We start from the raw sequence: 17,528 nt of genomic DNA on the forward strand, positions 1-17,528 counted from the left end.
AGCAGAGACAGAGGATTTCATGCAGCTCAGTGACGATGATCTCTTTGCAGCATTTTAGGACTTCAGCAGGGATGCTGTCTTTTCCAGGTGCCTTGCCAAAGGCAAGGGAGTCCAGGGCCACGTGAAGTTCTTCTAGGGTTGGTTCACTGTCAAGCTCTTCCAGCACAGGCAGGCACTCAATGTTGTTCAGTGCTTCTTCGGTGACTACATTTTCTCTGGAATATAGCTCAGAGTAGTGCTGCACCCAGCGTTCCATCTGCTGCGCCCGATCCTGGATGACCTCGCCTGTGGCAGACTTCAGAGGGGCAATTTTCCATCTCGGAACAGAGCTGGAGCCAGTAGTCGTTAGCACATCTCCTGGCAGTCTGTTGGACTTTGCTGCGAGCAGTTCAGAGGACCTGCAGGTTGCGCTCACTGGGACAGGCCTTGTATGCTGCTTGAGCTCTCCTCTTTTCCTCAATGACTGGTGTCAACTCCTCAGAGTGGGCTTCAAACCAGTCTGCCGCCTTGTTGGTCTTCTTGCCGAATATGGACAAGGCAGTGTTGTAAACGGTATTCTTGAAATGTTCCCATCTGTTGGATGCGTTTGCGTCGGCCGGGCCTGGAAGAGATTCCTCAAGCGCTTGTGCAAATTCCTCCACTTTTCTCTGATCCCGGGTCTTGCTGGTATCAATGCGAGGTCTTCCTTCCTTTTTCGTGTGGTACAGTCGCTTTGTTTGCAGTTTCACTCTGCTGCACACCAGGGAGTGGTCAGTGTCGCAGGCAGCACCATGATAACTGCGTGTGATCTTGATGCTGGGAAGGCTGGAGCGTCTGGTGAGGATCAGGTCGAGCTGGTGCCAGTGCTTTGATCTTGGATGTCTCCAAGAGACTCTATGTTGGGGCTTTGTGTTGAAGAACGTGTTGCTGACACAGAGACCGTGATGACAGCAAAACTCTAGCAGGCGTTGGCCATTTTCGTTCATCCTCCCAGTGCCAAACTGACCTAAGCAAGTGGGCCATGAACTGTTATCAGCACCAACTCTAGCATTGAAATCGCCGAGGATGAACAATGGCTCTTTTACAGGGATTTTCTTGACAGTGGTGGCCAGGTCATCATAGAATTTGTCTTTGGCTTCTGCTGGAGACGACAGAGTCGGTGCATAAGCACTGATGAGAGTGACAGGTCCTGCTGATGACTGGAGCTGCAGGGACAAAATTCTTTCACTTCCCACAGTAGGTGGGATGATGGATTTCAGCAGGGTATTTCTGACCGCAAAGCCAACGCCATGTTCCCTGGTTTCGTTTGGTGGTTTTCCCTGCCAGAAAAATGAGAAATTTCTCTCCTTGACAGATCCGGAATCTGGCAGCCTAGTCTCTTGAAGGGCGACGATGTCCATCTGCAGTCTGCTCAGCTCCATGTCGATGACAGCTGTTTTGCGTGCGTAGTCTATTTCTTGCAGGTCATCAGAGAAGCCAGGTGTCATTGTCCTAACATTCCAGGTGCCCAGCTTTAGGGCAGTAGTTTTCTGTTTTCTGTTGCATGGTGCAGAGTTGTCGATCCGCTTGTCGGTTTTCACCCTAAACCCCACGCACCCCATGAGGTTAACGGACCGTGGCGAGGCAACACCTTACTGGCTGGGGACTGCCCAGCTTAAGGCGGGCGGTAGCTGCCCAATGAGATGCAATGATCTCTCCCACCGTCGGAAGCAGCCCCTGGCGTCATGCTCTACGCCAATCGAGCAAAGACTTATAACCGGTAAACTGCTGCTTCCCGTGTTGTGCCGACGCCATATGGCGAAGTTGGAGTGTCCTCTCCAGTGCGCGAAGCCTGGGTAAAGAAGGTATGGAGGATAGGCTGTTACCCATGCAGCAAATCCCCCCTCTCCACGTCGCTGGAATGGTCCAATGGAAAGGCAGAAGCCAATACGGTTGGTTCCAGCGGCGTCACAGGAGTTGCCAGAACGTGACTGTGTTCAGCCATGAACTGCCTAAGGGACTCCGGCTCCTGATTTTGCCTCGAGGTTGACTCCTGAAGCCTTTTCCACAACTGGATGTAGCCATAAGGCAGTGGAGGTTTGAGGTCAGAGTTTCCTTCTCTTAGATGAGCTGCCTTCCTAGGCTGACGAGTCCCATCTACCCGGTTAGAAAGGACAGGTTAGAAAGGACAGTAGTAAGTCCTTTCTAACTCTCTACCAGCATGTTGGGATATCTCTGCAATGTCTTAGGATTCTTTGAGAATTATCTCATTATCTCACCTAAGGAAGGCCCCTTAGCAGTTAGGCTAGAGTATCAGACGATTTACAAGCTACTTGAGTTAGATATACACACAAAGATAATTGCTGATCCACATCAGCGGAAAGTGCCCATGGTGCTAGTTTTCACAGCAGTGCAACTGTGCAATACAGGTTGAGTCCCGTTATTTGTGAGGGTTCCATTCCCAGAACTCACATAGATGGCAAAAATTGCATTAGAGCAAATCCATTTGAAAAACAACATCCCTTTGCTAGGCGATTAAAAACAGCCTTGCTGTTCTTTGTGATGTAAGACAGACATTAGGCAGACAATTCAACAATCAGTCTCTCTCCAGGTGCTTAGAAAGGCTTCACCCAGAGCCAGCAACCCCTCCTGTCACGAAGAGCGCAGTGCTGGGAAAGAATGCAAAGTGATTATCTTTCTTTCACATGCTCAAGGGGGAAGGGAGGGGTTGCTTGTTGTGGAGTGAAGCTGTTCTAAGTGCCAGGAGAGAAAATGATTGCTGGATTGTTATCCAGCTGCCCTCTCTCACATTAACAAGGTTATTGTTAAACAACTTTTTTCCTTTAATTGAAAGGGCCTTTCGCATTATGTTGAGATAAAACCGCAGGTGAAAAATCTGTGAATAATTAGGTTATACCTGTAGTATATTTTTGTGAATTGATGTGATATTCCCTCTTTATGTACATACTCTCTGTGGAGAGAGACATCATGCAGAGAAAACAAGCTGCAGATTCGCAAGCAAAGCTGCCCTTTGAGTCAGTGTCATTTACAATGCTACTTACACCACAGTCTTATAGAAGGCTTACAGTGGTCGATGCCCCAATCTAACCTACATAAGACCTGTTAAAGTGGTGCAAAAGGTGCACTAACATTATGTGCTCCAGAACCACTTGCCTGCACCTGGCTACACCAAGTGCAGGCAAAGTGGTGGAGGGGGTGGGTCATGGGCGATTCAGGGGAGGATTGGAGCAGGGAGTGGGGAAGGCAGTAGATCTCAGTGGCAGCAGCAAGTGCCAGGATCCTATGTCCCCTTTCCAACCAAAATCTACCCCTTAACTCTCTTTGGACTTATACCAGCAAAAGAGTTGGCATTGGTTCTAATTGACCCATCAATAGCCATGTGGCCTACAGAGAGGTAAATCAAAAAATTGTTCACTTACATCTCCTGGGCCGTCTGGTCACCACTTCACCAATGAATGCAGTGTGTGCTCAAGCAGGGCATCATGTAGGATAGTGGGAGATAAGATTGAGGCCAAAATATGCCAAAATTACAATCAATATTTAATTTGCTGATTAGTCTACTGTTAGTGGAAAATCATTTAAACTTGTCCTGCACTAATGCATCAAAGATACTTTACCTGGCAATTCAAGGTATCATGGCGATAATCTCTTGTAAATACTCCACATAACACTAATCCATCAGGCAACGTTTTGGTGAAGCGATTAGTTATTACTCCTACCACTTGGTTCACAAGGGCCTATCATGAACAAAAAAGATAATTTAATAATGAGTTTCAAAATACATAATATTCCTGCAGACCAATCCTACCCCTGCCACACCATAGTATGCAGCTATGCCAATGGATGTTGCACTACATGATATGGAAAGGGGGGGACCATAAGGCCAAGCAAAGTTAAAAACTTTTTGACTTACCTCTGCTAAGGCCTTCTGGCCACCTATGGCTCTCCTTGGAACTACACCAACTATGGAGCTGGTGTAAGCTTGAGTAGAGCCCAGGGAATTTCTGGGCAGGGTTACAGTGTATAACTGTATGCAGTTACAGAGTGCATAACTGCCATCAGATCCACCTCCACCCTCCTCAATATGCCGCCCAGTTCTTTCCCCAAAACATCCAGATTCTCCCTGCCATGGCCCAACCCTGCAGCTAACGTACCAGCACCAGCAGAGTATCCAGCTGAGCCTTGAAGTCGCTGCCCGTTTCCACCAGTTGGAACTTTTATAGCCCAATCCTATCCTTCCCACTCCTGCTGGTGCAGCCGCACTAAAAACAGGCAAGCTGTCTCCAGCAAGGGGACAGACTGGGAGACTTTGGAGGCGAAAGGGGATTTAAATCCCATGACACCTCTGTAAGCCTCCCATTTTGCAATGAGTCTCCTCAGACCTGCACTAGTAATTTCGTTAACACAAGTCCAAGGAAAGAAAGGGGGCAGAGGGGCTTTAGAAAAGGGGAATAGGATCTAGCACATGCCATTACCTTTGAATCTACCCTTCTGCTGCCTTCCCACCCTATTCATTCCTCCTCCCTGCCCCATTCCACACTCCCCTCACCTCCTTCTGCCTCCCCCATCACCTTACCATCATCAGTGGGCAGTCAGGTATCCATGGGAGCATACAGAAAAGCTCCAGTCTTCCCAAAAGTGCTCTGGCAGTATACCACTTGGTGCACTGCTGGAGTATCCTTTATGGCTCTTTTTTGGCAGTCACTGCCAGTAGAACACATGTTTCACTGATAGTGAGACCCAGTAGGATTGGGTCATCAGAGAGCATGACTCTCTCACTCTTAACCTTGCAGCCACCAGCTGGAGTTGGAGCATACACATGAAATTATACGTATGTTAAAACATTTATACAATTTCATGTGTATGTCCAACACACAAGCAATATGTTCAATAATCTACCAGAAACTTTTCTCATTGTTTCAATAACAATACCTTTGTGGGAGCCACATATACAACAACTCCATCATTGCCCTTTCTTAGGACTTTCTCCATACAGTAGTAGGAAGCATAGGTCTTTCCTGATGAGGTTGGAGCAACAATGACTGCAGATTCATTTTTGTCTACTACATCTAGAAGTTCACGCTGCAGTTGGAAGACAGTATTGAAATCAAACTATGGTTAAAGACACAATGCCCAATATAGCATTCTCAGAGTATTATAAATCCTCCCCTTCTATCAATGATATGTAGCCAATGACAGAAGACAAGTGAGAATCAACATGAGAATCTGTTATAAAATTCTTGAGAGATCATAGTACAGGCATGCTCCTTTATCCAGGGGGTTCCGTTCTGGAACCCCTCCCTCCCCACGGATAGCTGAAACTGTGGATATAGGCGAACACCAATCCCAGCAGTCTGGGGATCTGCCCCCTCAGGAGGTGCTCCCTTCACCTCCAGGGGGCCCTCTGAGCTCGGCAGAGGCCAAGGATGTCCGTCCCCAGCCTCTGCCGAGCTCAGACTGAGTTCAGAGGCTAAAACAAAAACAAAAACAAACAAACAAAAAACGCAACTTCCAGTTTTATGGAAAAACCAGGAGCATTAATATTAGGGCTTCCCCTGGGCCTCCCAACGCCTTATTAGGCAATAAGAACTCAGTGAAACCAGAAGTCACTCTTTTTAGCCTCTAAGCTCAGTCTCTGTTCAGCAGAAGCCAGGGACAGATGTTCACGGCCTCTGCTGAGCTCAGAGACCCCTCAGGAGGTGATGAGCACAGGGGTGCACATGCTAGGAGGCCGGACCTGACCCATGGATAAGTGAATCTGTGGATACAGGATCCACCAATATGGGGGCTTCCTGTATAGTTGTTTCAGTCAGGATGTCCATAATGATCAAATACGCACACAAGTTTATCCCTACTTGTCTGGAATTCTGGTCCCATTCTAAACTGCTTCTTTAGTCAATATTTTGTTGCACATACATTACATGAGCAAGCTTCAGCCTTCTGCTTTAAACATTAGCTCAGCAAATGTGAAATAAGTTTTCCCTAGAACTCTTCATCAGGTAGATGGCAAACAAAATGACAGGGAGAAAGGAAGCCATACTGTAAGAACCCCTACAATCTGTGACTGAAGACTCCTGTAGGAGTCATTGTTTGATATTTGGTTACTTTTTCATTGGTCCTGCTAAGGGACCACGTCCTGCTTTGAAAATAAGACTGAAAACATCAAGAGATATGGCATGTTGATTTTTAAGTAGATATCACATACTTAAATATTCTTATTATTAACAATAATAATCTATTTAATATTTTAGTATACTTTATCACTAGCGGAAACATTTAAATAGTTTTTACACATCATTACCTGCCATGTGTCTGGTATAAAATGGCGTACTCTAGGATCTGAATCACTCCTCTCATCTCTGAATAGATAATGTCCCATGTATTGCAGCTGAAATCGAGCTGCTCCAGTTCCAACTGCATATTTAGCTAGCTTTTCATTGTCAGATTCTACTCTCTGCAAAGGAAAAAAAAATTAAATGATTGCAGTCCCTACAAGCTTCTGCGGAGAACACACACGTCAGGGGAGCTTGGCAGGCTCAATCCCTGTTCTATTTATGCTCATTAGAACATCTGAAGATATCCCCTAGTTCTAGCTATTGGCATGCTCTCATCACATAAAGAGAAAACCTGCAAGGAAAATGTGAGCAACATCAATGGGAATAAAACTTCTGAAATGGTACCTGTACCAGTACTCCCCTTCATGAAACCAAGTGCCAATACTCTGTATTCAGCCTGCCTACTTTTGCCAGTTTCTCACTAAAGATATTAATGGGAGAAAAGGCAGGAGGTCTGGCTCAGTTGGTAGAGCTGCCGCCTTGTATGCCTGAAGATCTGAGGCTGCCAGTTTGAAACAACTGGAAGTGCAACCGGAAGTACCCAAGAACTGAGGACGCGCTGATATACTGATGAGCTGACCCTCAGTGGCAATGAGGAGTTGCCATCAAGTGAAGCGCGGGAGGCGAAGGGCCAAAGAGAGGCCAGACCTGGAAGGAATCCAGCTGGAACGAGGAGTTCTATGAAAGACTGGAACTATTCAATTGTAAAAATCCCTATGGGGGTTTAGAACAGCCTGCCTATGTAAACCGCCTTGGATTAAAAGTCTGCAGAGAAATCTGACGACCAAAGAAAGGCGGTATATAAATATATGTATAAATATAAATAAATAAATATAAATATCATGACACAAGACCACAATCCTATACACACTTACCTGGGAGCAAGTCCCACTGAACTCAATGGGATTTACTTCTGAGTATACATCTATAGAATAGTGCTGCAAATCAGTTCTTAACTGAGCTTCCAACTTCACATGGTGCTACCTCACTGATGAAGCTGCATTAAGTGGTCAGGTCAGATGGTAGATTGACTGAAGGTTACAGGTGCCACATGCACCTGCCTGCCACCTCCACTGACAGCCTGCCCCTCCACCTACTTCTTGAGGCTATTGAGAAATGCAGTATATAAATACATATATGAAGGAGGAAGCTTTCTCCCTCTAGGCCAGCAGTTCCCAAAATCTCAGGCACAGTTTGGGATGCTGTAAGTGCTTGCAGGGGAGGGGAGGGGAGGGGGTAGTGATGCAATCACCATGATCACACCGCTGAGAGGGACAAGTGTTTTTTTAAGCTTACCTGAGGGTCACTATGGCTCTCTGGAGCAGGGGTGGGCAAACATTTTGGCAGGAGGGCCACATCATCTCTCTGACACTGTGTTGGGGGTCAGGGGAAAAAAAGAATTAATTTACATTTCAAATTTGAAGAAATTTACTTCAAAGAAATAAACTTTGAAAGAAAGAAAGAAAGAAAGAAAGAAAGAAAGAAAGAAAGAAAGAAAGAAAGAAAGAAAGAAAGAAAGAAAGAAAGAAAGAACTTATATGAATGAATGAATGAAAGAATGAATGAATGAATGAATTTTACTGAGCTTATATATAATACCCATGAGAATTATAATACAGGCATGTAGAATCACATGAGAACTACGAACTGTTTGCCACACATCTCTTTCACAGTGAAAACATATAGACCCCAAGACAGAAACACATGGAGACATAAGTTGTTCAGAGGCAATGTGGGGGGTGTGTGTTAAATAATGCTCAGGGAAAAACAGAAAACACATGGAGACATGAATTGAAGTACTTGGGACATTTATGAATGTATTCTCACCAGACATGCCGACTAAGCCAAAAAAGTGAAAGGGGGTATAAATAACTCCTGAGCACACACCTCCAGCCTGAAGACATAACTCCTGAGCACACACTTCCAACATAAAGTACAGATTGAGACATAACTGTATCAGAGGCAAGGGAAAACATGGAATGCTTGGGAATTTGATTTCACCAGAAACAGCATGGAACCTAGCCCATGGATCTGATGGCCACACTCCCCCCCCCCACCCGAACACAAAGTACAGATTGAGACATAACTGTAACAGAGGCAAGGAAAAACACAGAAAATTTTTTTTTTAAAAAAGAGCTGATATATCTGAGAGATGAAATGATAAAACACCAGGGATTTCTCATATTTTTTCAAACAGAAAAGGGAGATCCAGAAAGAAGCCATGCTGTCCACCAGAGACAGCAGAAAAAGAAAAAAAGAAAAGCAGGTATATCTGAGCTCAAAGGCCTATAAGGCTCAAAGGTCTATAAAAGGCCTTTCTCTAACTTGGCCTGCACCTCACATCTCGTGGTTGCGACCAGCAGTCACAGGCCAGCACAGGCTCCAACAGTCTCTGAGGTGCACTGGAGGAAATCTTGCAGGCCAAATTGGCGGTCCTGAGAGCCCCAAATGGTCCATGGGACAGAGTGTGCCCACCCCTGCTCAAGACAATCTGGAGACCCTGCAATTCCCTCTAGAGGTCTCCCTACACCTCCAAACTGCTGTAAAGGGGGGGGGGACAACTTTCAGTTTTTGTCACAAAACTGGAAGGTTTTTTTTCTCTTTTTACAGCAGTTTGGAGGTGCGGGCAGACTCTGGAGAGCCTTAGTGACCCCAGGTAAGTTTAAAAAATCCTTTTGCCCCCAGTGGGAGTGCGATCATTGCGATCGTGTCACCACTGTTGCCTCACCCGAGGCAGTGACAGAGGTTCCCTTGCTGGGGCATCACAACGCCCCAGTTTGGGAACTTCTGCTCTAGCCAGAGGGATCTGCAAGAGGGATCTGAAGGCCTTAGGAGTGGACCTCAACAGGTGGGAAACCCTGGCCTCTGAGCGGCCCGCTTGGAGACAGGCTGTGCAGCATGGCCTTTCCCAGTTTGAAGAGACACTTTGCCAACAGTCTGAGGCAAAGAGGCAAAGAAGGAAGACCCATAGCCAGGGAGACAGACCAGGGACAGACTGCACTTGCTCCCAGTGTGGAAGGGATTGTCACTCCCGAATCAGCCTTTTCAGCCACACTAGACACTGTTCCAGAACCACCTTTCAGAGCGCCATACCATAGTCTTTCGAGACTGAAGGTTGCCAACACAAATGCTCTAGGCCACTACTCTCCTCTCCATTCATCTTCTTCCTCTCACAGGCTCTGCCATTTTAAAATGGGGAGTAAGTTAAGGAGAAGGAGCAGCAGCCAGGTGATAACAAAAGATAAAGAGGGAGCATGATGCATATGGAGTTTGTAATTGGTCAGTGATCCTGGCAACTCATTGCCTCAAGTATTGGGGGAGAGGTCTTGGGCCTGCACACCATATCAAAACTGCCACATTCTGTTTAATTCTATAGTCACAAAGTAACAAAACAGTTTCTCAGACATGAAGCAACAGTAGTTTCTTTGTAGTCCTGTGAACTATAAAACAATTGCCTCTTCCCTGTTTTATGTCAACTTCTCCAATCTCAGTTTTTCACACATTTTTTGAATGACCTTCACTCAGTACCTGTGCCTTAATACATTTTCTAACAGCCCACACCTAACTAACCTTTCCATGCATTGATGTGGAAGTGCCAAAATGGCATCCACTGTATCCAGTGTAGAAAAAGAGGCTGGTGGAGATCTCCTTGAAAGAAAAGGACATTTGTCCCCTTCCCCCCAGGTAAGCCCCAGCAGCTGCTATGGGACTACTTGGGTTTGTGTCAGCAAAATTAACCCTGCATCAGGAAATCAGGCCTGGGAAAGGGGATAGGATGCAGTCATTCCTGCCCCCATCATGGGCCCCATCTTCCCCCTCCCATTACACCCCCTCCCTGCCTCCAAATGGCACTTCCCTTGCGGTGAACCTAACTGTGCCAGTGGGGATTGGTCTCTGACTAGTGTCAGCAGGCCAGTACAGGCCTAACTGCGTGCACTACAATTCTTATGGCACATTTGTGACAGTGCACATGTTCATACAGCTTAGGCCAGGGGTGCTCAGTACGTCGATCGCGATCCACCGGTCGATTGCGAGGCAAAGTGAGTCGATCGAAGGCTTCTCTCCCGGCCACGCATCCCTGGGAGTGAAACCCGCCCTGAGAGTGACGCTCCCTGGAGTGACGCATCCCTAGGAGTGAGCCCCGCCCTGGGAGTGACGCTCCCTGGGAGTGAGCTCCTGTCCACTCATCCCTGGGAGTGAGCCCCGTTAACTCTACTGGGGCTGACTTACCTTTCCCCTGTTTTTGCACTGGTATGTATGGAGATCTGCCCCCCCCCCCACTTCCATCTGTTGGTTCTGTGTGCAAGGGGTTTTGCACTGGTCTTGCTGTGATGTCTATATAGAGATCTTCCCTCCCCCACACCTTTCCCCTGTTTTTGCACTGGTCTGTATAGAGATCTGCTCTCCCTCCTTGTATTGGAATCGAGGAAGATCTGGTGGGGAGGTAGATGCGGTGTCAGCAGTGGCCCCTTTAAGGGTAAAGCCTGGGCATCCAGCAGAGTGTGCTGCACAGCTGCAGCCACTTGAAGGCAATAGGGCCCTCAGGGATATATGAGCACCTGAGGCAGGAAGGGCTCCATTTATTTATGTGAGTCAGCCTTTTCCTACATGAAGATCATTAAGTCCAAGTACCATTCCACCATGACTGATGAACATTTGGAAGTGTGCTTGAGGCTGGCTGTCAGCAGCTACTGTCCGACTATGCATCCGTGGCTGATTCACTTCAGTGCAAGTCATCAAAGTAAACTCAAGTAATTACAAAAAATGTTTATAGTTAATTATGTTGTGCTGTGCAATATTGGCTCATGTGGTTATGCAAGGTACACCAACATATATTGTACACATAAATGTTAAATGTTATGATGGTGCGAACATTGTAAAAAAACTCTGGTAGATCTCCAGACCTTGCTGGGTTTCAAAGTAGCTCTCGAGCCAAAAAAGTGTGAGCACCCCTGGCTTAGGCAGTAGCCTCTTACCTTTAGGTAAGAGGTTATTTACATTTCCATAACACTATATGGTACATTTCACATGCATCAGCATGAAGGCATTGTTATCTGTGGGAGTTCCATTCCTGGAACCCACGTGGAATCTGAAATCCATGGATGTTTGATTTCGCTGATTTGGGCACTCCAAACCCTCTGAACCCAACTGGAGCTGTGCCACAGTCCGGCCCAGAGGGTGATCTGTGTGCAGCCTCCCTGATCCTCAGAAGATCTTCTAAGGCCTTCAAAGGGCCAAAAAGCACAACTTCAGTTTTGGCCAAAAACAAGTAGTGCTTTTCAACCCTGCAAAGGCCTCAGAAGGCCCTCCAGACGCGACCGGAGCACAGCTCTGGTTGCATTTGGAGGGTAGCAAGATGGCCCATTCCATGGATTTGGAACCTGCAGATATTCAAACCTGTGAGTTCTGACTCCACTGGTAACTTGGACCACCTGTAATTCCAACAACAAAGCCACAGAGTTTAGCAGTGGGGAGGGGATTGCTTCACCCCTCCTCCTACACTGTCCCATGGTTCCTTCCCTGGACTTGCCCCAGAGCAGCCTTCAGGTAACCTTCCAGAGACCTCTCATCATTGCTAGGGTTGTGAAGGTTCAGCTGGAGTCCCTGAGATGGTGCCTGAGATGGTTGGATAAGTCTGAAAGCAGAAACAAATGTGTCGGACAATTCTCCATGGGCCAATACCAATGCCTGTTTGAGGAAAATTTACCCGATCCAGACAACTTTCTAAAAAATGAGTATAATTGGCTACTGTCTCTTCCTCCTCCTCCCACAACCTCTCTTGCCCCTGCCTGCCTGATTGTAGCAGTGCTGAGCCTCCCTGTCCCAAGTGCACCAGCACAGTACATTGATAATAATGACAGTCTTTCAGATAACAAGAGGTAGGTGGCAATTCTACCCCTCACAGATAAGCAAATTAGCATATAATGGGAACTAACTGGTTATATCCTATGAAATTTACCTGACTATTCAAAGAGAATGCTAACTTCTCAAATCCAAAGCACTGTAGACATCTAGTCAACGTTTTTAAATGTGGCTTCTGTAATCGATCTTGGTATTTCCCCCACAGCATATGAATCCTTCTCATCACCTCGACAGCTATGCCTAAATCTTTAGGCTTTTTACCTAGGAAAAGAAATTGAATAATTGTACATATACTTTCCAGAAGATTTCTTTTGTCCACCGATTGATTAATTTGGTGGATGAGGTTCATGCAGTCAAATATCTCTGAGGAGTAAGGGCTTAAGACACAATGTAAGGTAGGCTCATCCATGAGGCCAACTGAAGTAGCTGCCTCCCACAGCAGATCAGTGGGGAGCACCCATCTACCCAATTATCCCTTCTGCTCCTCATCCTTTTCCCAATCCCTGGGTAGGAAAAGGAAGAGGGGATGGAGCAGAATAGGACAGTGCAGATTAGAGTGGTGGGTTAGAACATTTCAACCCCATTCACACTACCTCTGACTGCTTCATCCCACTCTTTCTTTCCTAATCCAGAAAGTGGGAGGAGCTGAAATATAACAAATTGAAATATAACATATCAGAATCTAGTCTGCTCCTACGATTAAGACAAATCTGCTCTCTGTTCAAACCACAAACTTTTCTTTTTTCACGTGCCCCTAGAAAATGTTGGATGGAATCAATATGATGCTCAGCTATCAAGGCCATAACCATAGACTCCAAATGAAATCATAAACTGTACCTTGACTTCTGCAATGCTCCTTCCACACTTCAAAGCAGGCATTAAGTCCAGCTGTTTCTGCACAAAATTTCACTGAACTACTTTGGCATGCCTTAAGAAACTTATCCAATCTATTTATTCCTGACTGAAAGTTTGCTTTAATGTCTTTTTCAATTGACTTTTCTAAGACACGCCATTGTTCCTCTTCTTTCTTTTCTTCTTTAGCTTCCAGCCGCTTTTTGTTTTCCTCTGCAATTATCTCTGCTTTACTTTTCTATAAAAAATGAGATATGATATATATCCCCCCAGTGAATACTGATGGATTCAAATTGCCTAAAGAACAACATATCACAAACTTTTTTTATATTCCCTAAATTTCAATAAAAAGTCACTGGGTTCATGATATCAATTGCACAGTATTTTCTTTTAATAAGCTACACAAATAAATATTTGTATTAAGTCAGTGGGTGCAATCCAGTGCCACAAAAAAATAGGAAGCTTGTCACTGATTTCACTAGATGTGAACTACTGTATATTCTTACAACTCAAGCCACATAAGGGAAAGTGGCCAATATTCAACAGAACCTTTCGGAGAGTGCACTTGCAATCACACAAGGAACTGTGTGGGACACAGATGGAACTTTTAAAGGGCTGTTGAACTTGAACGCAATATGTGAAATCTAGACACCATAATGCCAGGTTACAATACAGTAGTTGCTGTACCATCCTCAAAAATCCAAGAGAAAAATTCAGCAGGGGAGAATTCTGAAAGCAAACCTATGAGATGATTTATACTTACATGTGATTTTTTTGGCTTATTGAAAGCAGCATTAGTACATGCCTTTACATCCTCCTCATTCACAATCATCTGTGACATGTTTCCTTCCAATGATCTTCCATAAAGTCGGTAATAAGATTGGTATTTTTGAATGTCTCTTCTTTGTTTCGGGTCATTCGATTTTGCTACAATGTACAAAAAAAGAGAAGATAATTATTTTATCCTAAGGGATTTTTGTTCATCCAGAGATGAACTTGCAAAGTAAATGCAATCACCCTGATCCATCAGTTAAGTTCATTGCAGTGATGTCACTCAAGTTTCTAATATGTTTATATTTATGTTTATAAATATATATGTATATATTTCTGCTATACACTGTGCAATATGCCCTGGGCAGCCCAATCCAAACATGCCGCTGCGCCAGCGCAAACTGTAAAGCACATTTGCACAGACTTGGGAATAAGCTGTACTGGCAGTCCAGTACTGGCTCCAATCCCTGCACAGGCCAGTGTTGGTGAGTTTTGAGACACGTGGCACAGGGTGGGAGGAGAAGTGTTTCTGGGTGGGGGAGGTGGAACAGGGAGGATACAGCCAGAGAGGGGATGGGAGTGGAGGCGTCAGCACATGTCATATCCTAAGCCCTGCTCCCGGACCTTGGAGCCTCTACACGGGCTGCTCCGAGCAGCCCTATAGGGCAGGCTGGGTTACATGGGGTAAGGGGAAAAATATCTCCTTAGCCTGAGGTGACCTCCAAACAGCTTCCTAACCTGCATAGGATACAGTGCAGGCCACTGCAGCCCAGCTGCACCGGAGCAGGTTAGGAATGCATTAAGAATTAGTTTAAGATCAAATAAAGATGCTAGGATTTTAGAATGGTCTCTGCTATAGATTTAGTTGGTTTTTATAAAGGAAATCAGGAAAATCATAACAGATCTTATTCTCTTTGGCAGCAACAGATGCTTATTGAACAAGCAAGTTCATTTTTACCATCAAATCCCTGTTTTGTTCTGTCGTAGTCATCACTGAGAGGTTTGCCTGAATGCCAGTGCCTCCGTTCATCAAACTGTTTGTGTTTTGCAAGCGATGTCACCACAGAATCGTTGCTGTTATGTTGGAAAAGAAGTTTTTCAACATAGAACAAATGTAAATATAACAAATTAGAGATTCACAGCCCAATTTTATCCGCTAATGTTTCTATTTTATTGTGTTATTGTAGACACCTTGGATAAATTTTTTTGTTGTGTTCTATTTATTTATATATTAAAAAGAAAAAAGAGACAATAAAAGAAGAAAGAAAAACACAACATCATTAAGGATTCATTAAAAAGTAAAAAAATACCTTTAATGGTTTAGCACAGGGAAGTCGAATGTTCTAATTACATCTGCTTTATATCTTAATAATCTAAATTTCCATCCATATATACATTGAAGATAAAATGTATATATGGGTGGAAATTTAGATTATTAAGATATAAAGTAGATGTAATGCAGATGTGAAGCAGATGTAACAGCCCCTCTTATCTTTTCATTATTCCATTTCAGATTATTATTTCAGATTAATGTTCTCTATCCTTTTCAATCTAATCTACAAATCCACAATTCATTATTCTCTCTCTCATGCAGAAAGTTAATGATTTCCAGTTCTTCCTAAAATTTTCTGTGGATTTCTCTTTAAGTAAGGGTGTAAGTTAATCCATTTCTGCAAAGTCCATAACTTTCGTCCACAATTCTTCTATCAATGGAATATCTGTAGTTTTTCACTATTGTGCATAAAATATTCTAGCCATACTTATCCTATATAAAAATAAAATTTTGAATCTTTTTTCCATAAATTCGTCTATCATGTCTTTTCTGGACAAGTTTCTGGAGGAAAAATCCATTACAGGTTACAAGCCATGATGTGTATGTGCAACCTCCTGATTTTAGAAATGAGCTATGTCAGAATGCCAGATGCAAGGGAGGGCACCAGAATGAGGTCTCTTGTTATCTGGTGTGCTCCCTGGGGCATTTGGTGGGCCGCTGTGAGATACAGGAAGCTGGACTAGATGGGACTGTGGCCTGATCCAGTGGGGCTGTTCTTATGCTCTTATGTCCAACAAAAAGATTTCACGTTTCATTTGCACATCTGTTCTTAATATAAGCTGTAGCTGTATCCAGTACTTTTTGCTTTAGTACACCACATATGATAAAAAGATCCCTCCTGTTCTTTACATTTCCAACAGTTATATGACATACTTTTGTACATCTTCACTAACTTAGAGCCCAGTCCTGGGCTCGGTGCCGCAGCTTTGTGCCACCACGCAACGTTGCAAACGTGCTGTAAGTCATGTTTGTGAACCTCACCGCTGGGCTACTGCCCGTGCTAGCCCAGCGCCCGCTGGGGCTGGGCTAGCGCCAAGCTAGCGTGGGGTGGCACCCATCCTCCATGGCTCAGCAGTCTCATGGACCGCTGAGCTGCGGCACGGTAAGCGAGGGTGGGGAGGGGGGTGGGGAGGAGGCGTTCCAGGGATGGGGGAGGCTGGCAGGGGCAGAGATGGGGCGGGGGGAGCCTCCATCCTCTGAGATACAGCAGGTGGTAATAAGAGAAAGGGCATTTTCCATTGGGGCACCCATTTATGGAACTCTCTCCCCACAGAGAGTTGACACTTGGCCTGTTGCCTTTTCAGTACCAAGCACACCCTTTTTTATTCTCCCATCAGGCTTCTAAGGGTTTTTAGTATTTTATCTATCTCTTAATTGCTGTCCTTATTTTGTAATTGTAATCATTTTGTGTTTTTAAACTGAAGGCACTTTGAATTTTATTTTTTATTTGAAAGATGGTATATGCATGTTTGATATCAAATCATACACAATAATATTTAATAACTACTCAAGTACAATCCACTCTGATAGGCAGAATGCTATCGTTCCATTTTGACAATGCCTAAGAGAAAGCAAACAACAACAAAGGCTATCGGTCCAGCCACTAAAACTTAGAAGTACCAAAATTCATATCCAAACATACATACCTGCTTAAGAAAGGTAGATCTTCCAAAATGGATCCAACATATTCTTCCACTATATGAGATTTCACTGCAATCAGCCCAATACTGTGAACATCTGCACACTCTTGAAAATTATGAATTTGAAAATGTGATATTTATTAACCACATGAAATAAATCATATATTTTCTATTACAGTTCATATAAACATACATATCAGCATAACAAGGAATTCAAAGTTATATCAAATACTGGATAGTATGTTTCTGCATATATTGTAAGTACTGTACAAACTGTAAGTAACTGTAAGCACTGTTAAATTTTAAATTGTAGTAATTTAAAGGCAAACATATGGGCCTTTAGGCAAGATGTGCACAGTAAACAGATAAAACATAACACGGGTACTGTTCCTCAGGTATACAGGCCGGGCCTCGTTATTAGCAAATTTGATAATTTCTATTTCATAATATTTGATTTTATAATCCGCAAGTTCTGAACCCATGGGGGAGAACCCACCTGGACCCTCTGAAGGCAACCAGAGCTGTACTTCAATTACCTCCAGAAGGTGTTCTGAGGCCTGTTTCAGGCAAAAAAAAGCAACCTGCAGTTCTTCATGGAAATCAGAATTGATATTTATATGTCTTTAAAAGGCATTCTGAGTACCAGGGAAGACACTGAGGGCTTCCCTAGCCCTCAGCTTGCTTTCTAAAATCATATTAATATAACTTCCCATTTCCAGGAGAAACTGGAAATTGTGTTTTTTTGCCCAAAATGGG

At 44.4% G+C, this 17,528-nt stretch overlaps 1 protein-coding gene across 5 annotated transcripts in view; it reads right to left on the bottom strand.

Annotated features, from left to right (window-relative positions):
- LOC136655967 (probable ATP-dependent RNA helicase DDX60) overlaps nucleotides 1–17,528 on the bottom strand; it is a 91,748-nt gene that overhangs the window by 51,488 nt on the left and 22,732 nt on the right. For 4 of the 5 annotated variants that reach the window (XM_066632734.1, XM_066632731.1, XM_066632730.1 and 1 more), the window contains exons 11-19: nucleotides 16,779–16,878; nucleotides 14,758–14,873; nucleotides 13,792–13,955; nucleotides 13,014–13,266; nucleotides 12,274–12,437; nucleotides 7,611–7,685; nucleotides 6,281–6,433; nucleotides 4,912–5,061; nucleotides 3,597–3,716 (exon numbers count right to left, since the gene is read on the bottom strand). In XM_066632734.1, coding sequence (XP_066488831.1) covers nucleotides 3,597–3,716; nucleotides 4,912–5,061; nucleotides 6,281–6,433; nucleotides 7,611–7,685; nucleotides 12,274–12,437; nucleotides 13,014–13,266; nucleotides 13,792–13,955; nucleotides 14,758–14,873; nucleotides 16,779–16,878 — 1,295 coding nt within the window. The remainder of the gene's footprint in view (nucleotides 1–3,596; nucleotides 3,717–4,911; nucleotides 5,062–6,280; nucleotides 6,434–7,610; nucleotides 7,686–12,273; nucleotides 12,438–13,013; nucleotides 13,267–13,791; nucleotides 13,956–14,757; nucleotides 14,874–16,778; nucleotides 16,879–17,528) is intronic. The other variant, XM_066632733.1, reaches the window with a different exon arrangement.

The sequence above is a fragment of the Tiliqua scincoides genome, chromosome 6 (assembly GCF_035046505.1).
Source record: "Tiliqua scincoides isolate rTilSci1 chromosome 6, rTilSci1.hap2, whole genome shotgun sequence".
NCBI lineage: Eukaryota > Metazoa > Chordata > Lepidosauria > Squamata > Scincidae > Tiliqua > Tiliqua scincoides.